We start from the raw sequence: 4236 nt of genomic DNA, 5'->3' as shown, positions 1-4236 counted from the left end.
CCTCAAAAATATTTTTTTTTACTTTTTTTTTTATATTTTCAATTTTTTATTTTTTTTCGTTTTTCTGCACCACCCACCCATCCACCCCTCCCCCATTTCACCCCTACCACCACCCCCAATTTTTTTTTCAACTTACACATTTTAAGGTAAAAGGTATTTTTTATGCAAGATGAGCATGGTTCGAAAACATGGGTCATGTTGGGCGGGTTGGGTTATGATTCATAGTTTAGCCTATCTTGACCCAGTCCATCTTAGCCCAAGTACACGTTGGGCTGGGTTGGGCAATGACCCATTTATTGACCTAACCCATCTTGACCCGCCCAAATTCAGCCCAACCCGCACATTTGCCACCCCTAGAGAAAACTTTGATATGACCCTAAGTCATTTGTACTAAGATATCGGCGTTTACAAATCTTTAGAATCAATACGGATTTAGCTAAAAATAAGGTACAATGAAAGAAAAAAAATCCATATAAATTATACTTACTAGTGAAGAACAGGGGCAGTACACGGGAAACATGGTAAGAGAACTGCTGAAAAGTTATATTCTAAAAGTGACCATTACAAGAGTGGAACTATCTAGAACAGCAACACTTAGTGGCAAGTCAAAGAATTTTTATCACGGGTGTTCAACTTGAAAGAAGTGAAAAGTTATTTGATAAAGGGTGTTCAATATATGTTATATGCCTATAAAACCTAATATTTTACCTATATACATAATAGAATATTTCGACGAAGGGTGGTCAATTGACAACCCATGATAAGATATAGCTTTGCCCCTGGCAACACTATATGAATGCAGTTAGATTTTGCTCTATACACGCGATCATGTATGCATGAGTGTGAGGAGGAACGTCTCTATTTTCGAGAACTAGTTTAAATTCATGCTGGTAGGGCTGTTCAAAATCGAACTGAAACCATTAATCGAACCGAACTGATGGCTTATTGGTTTATTGTTATCGGATTATCGGGGTAATGGATGCTGAACGGATTGAGATTTTATAATCAACGGCTTAACAATTTTTCGGTGGATTACTCGATTTTTTTATCGGGTAAAACGTTAACCCGTTAAGAATTTTTATATTTACACTTTTACTCCTATGTATATAAACTTGTTACTACATTGTTGCATAAGTAGTTGTACATAGAATGATAGAATTGTCTGTAGCTAATGGCAGTCGTCTCTACTTCTCTTGAATTATGAATGGACATGAATTGAATTCCTCTCTGGGCTATAGTATTACTTTTGTGGATAACAATACTAATGGTATTGATTTTTCAAAAACTAATAGAGACAGTTTGAACTATGCATTTGGCCCTTTTGTATTGATTGTTCAAAAAATTTCTATCTAGTTTAGCCAATAAACCGCCCGATAACCGTCCGATAATCTTTAATCTGATACCAATCCGCTCGTTGTCTTATTGGATGGCTAGCGGATTACTACATTTATAATACGATAATCGATAAGCCGAACCGTTAAGCATAATTATCCGCCCGATAAGCACCCCTACATGCCGGGGCGATCGACCATAGAGGTCATTCATCTTGTAAGGAGATTGGTGGAGCAGTAGAGGGAGAGAGAGAGGAACTTGCACATGGTATTCATTGATCTGGAGAAAGCATACGACAATGTCCCAATAAAGGTGATATAGTAGTGTTTGGAGGTTAGAGATGTTCTTGTAGCATACATTATGGCGATTACGGATGTTGAGATAGATGTATAGGCATGCTAGGAGAGATAGGGTCAGGAACGAAGATATTCGGAATAAGGTGGGGGTTCCCATAGAGGATAAGATGCGGGGACGTGAGACTGAAATGTTTGGGCATGTGAAGAGAAGATGTGTAGATGCCCTAGTAAGGAGGTGTGATAGGTTAAATATGGTAGGTCTAAGGAGAGGTAGAGGAAGGTCGAAGAAGTATTGAGAGAGGTGATTAGGCACGACATGACACATCTTCAGCTTACCGAGGACATAACACTTAATAGGAGATTGTGGAGGTCAAGAATTAGGGCAGAAGGTAAGTAGGATGCAAAGCATATTTCCTTTCCATACCAATAGTTTTAGTATTATTCACGTTTTATCTTATTATTAGATTTCTATTACTACCTAGTGTTGCTTCGGCATTGGTTTTGTTGCTATCTTGATATTAGTAATGCTTCTTTCCATGACTTGTTCGCTACTATGTTTCTTTTCCTTACTGCTATGATGTCCGTGCCGTTGGTTTTGTTGCTATCTTGATATTAGTAATGCTTCTTTCCATGACTTGTTCACTACTATGTTTCTTTTCCTTACTGCTATGATGTCCGTGCCTTAAGCCAATGGTCTATCGTAAACATTCTCTCTACCTGCTCGAGGTAGGAGTAAGGTTGTGCCCACTTGTGAAAAATACACTAGAGATGTCTTTGTTACTGCACGCAATCATGTATACATTCGCTGTTAAGTATAATGAAGGGAAACATAAGGGCTCTCTATGGAAAATCATTGGTCACTTTGATCGTTTAATCGTGTTACAATGGTTACCAAATCTGTAATAGCTACTATTATTGTAAACACAAACCAGCACCTAACCTTACAGGTGTAACCGGCAGTATTTACAGTGTTTAGGAGGTAACCACAGAGGGGCAACGGTTCCAGCAACTATGATGCAGCAGCTTCCATTCCATTTCAAACAAAAAACTATGACGCAGCAGCTTCTATGATTATGGATGGATCAATAGTTCAGTGCTAATACTGGTCCTATAATTGGGATTGTACTAGCGAGTCAAGAAAATAAGTCTCGTTTTCTTTAGCCACTCTCTACACATGTCAAACAAGAAGAGCCAGAAGCTGTAAGATTCAACTAAAATACTAAACAGCTCAACCGTGGGATGGTCTCATCCGTTGCACAAATCCTGGATTAATGATCACAAGGAAGCTAGCAAGTCTCGAATACAATATGCGTCAACACATGCACCATCTTCCGCTTACTATGTTTTCTCTCTCAAATCGAAACCAAACTACACAAGCACCACAATGCGTGAAACTATTACACAATTCAAATAAAACAACTTGCCTCTAAAACTTTCCTCATACACAATAACAAGGCCAAGAGTTAAATCTCAATAAAAATTCAAAAAACATCCAAAACTTGGAGTTAATTTGGACTTACAATACAAAATAAAAACAAACCGACAAAATTGATAGTAGGTACTCCAACCAAACTGGAAAATTACAGGTTCCATGGCGAATCATGGCACATTTCCCAATTATAGGTCCAGTTGAAATCTAACTAACCTAAGAATAAGATATTAAATTACTTCATTTAAAGAAGAAATTCACCTCACAGAACCAAAACCGCATCAAAGGAGATCGGCCACATTGGCTGGCAACTCCTCGATAACAACATTGTAAAACTTTTGAATGTCAAAAAGCATCCTTTCGTCATCCTTTGTGACAAAGTTGATAGCAACACCCTTTCTTCCAAATCGTCCACTACGACCAATACGATGCAGGTAGTTCTCTGGCTGAGTAGGAAGGTCATAGTTAATCACAAGGGACACTTGCTGCACATCAATACCACGGGCCAGAAGATCAGTGGTGATGAGCACACGAGAAGACCCAGATCTGAACTCTCGCATAATGATATCTCTAGTGTTCTGGTCCATGTCTCCGTGAGTTGCAGATACTGTATGATCACGGCTGCGCATTTTATCAGTGAGCCAATCAACCTTACGCCTGGTATTAACAAAGATGACACTCTGGGTGATGGCTAAGGTCTCGTAAAGATCGCAAAGAGTTTCAAGCTTCCACTCTTCCTTGTCAACATTGACATAAAATTGCTTGATACCTTCAAGCGTAAGCTCATCACGCTTCACAAGAATCCTCACAGGCTTGTTCATGAACTTCCTAGTAATTTCAAGGGCCTCAGGTGGCATAGTGGCAGAGAAAACACCCACTTGAATCTTTGGTGGCAGCAGTTGGAAAATATCATAAATCTGGAAAATAATATAATCAAATAAGACACTGATTGTGAGCCTTGGGGGCAATAAATCAGCTTTTAGGTTAGGCCAACAGGGAGATACTACAGGAAATAAGGGGGGAAAACCAGCAAAGTCCTGCAGCAATTCTAAAAGACACTAAAGCATAATAACGACAAGAATAGAACTCCCACAAAGAGGATAATATCACATATACACAAATCTTTTTCCGACCCTAACATACGACCAAGAAAAGAAGCTTACAAATACTTACTTTATC

At 38.8% G+C, this 4236-nt stretch overlaps 1 protein-coding gene across 1 annotated transcript in view; it reads right to left on the bottom strand.

Annotated features, from left to right (window-relative positions):
* Positions 3040-4236, bottom strand: part of LOC109243023 (eukaryotic initiation factor 4A-14) — a 3430-nt gene continuing 2233 nt past the window's right edge. The window contains exon 5 of the mRNA XM_019409915.1: positions 3040-3974. Within this exon, the coding sequence (XP_019265460.1) occupies positions 3339-3974 (636 nt within the window). The 3' untranslated portion in view covers positions 3040-3338. The remainder of the gene's footprint in view (positions 3975-4236) is intronic.

This window comes from Nicotiana attenuata, chromosome 2 (assembly GCF_001879085.1).
Source record: "Nicotiana attenuata strain UT chromosome 2, NIATTr2, whole genome shotgun sequence".
Classification (NCBI taxonomy): Eukaryota; Viridiplantae; Streptophyta; class Magnoliopsida; order Solanales; family Solanaceae; genus Nicotiana; species Nicotiana attenuata.
The sequence above is the reverse complement of the archived record's forward strand: the minus strand, read 5'-3'. Positions and strand labels throughout refer to the sequence as shown.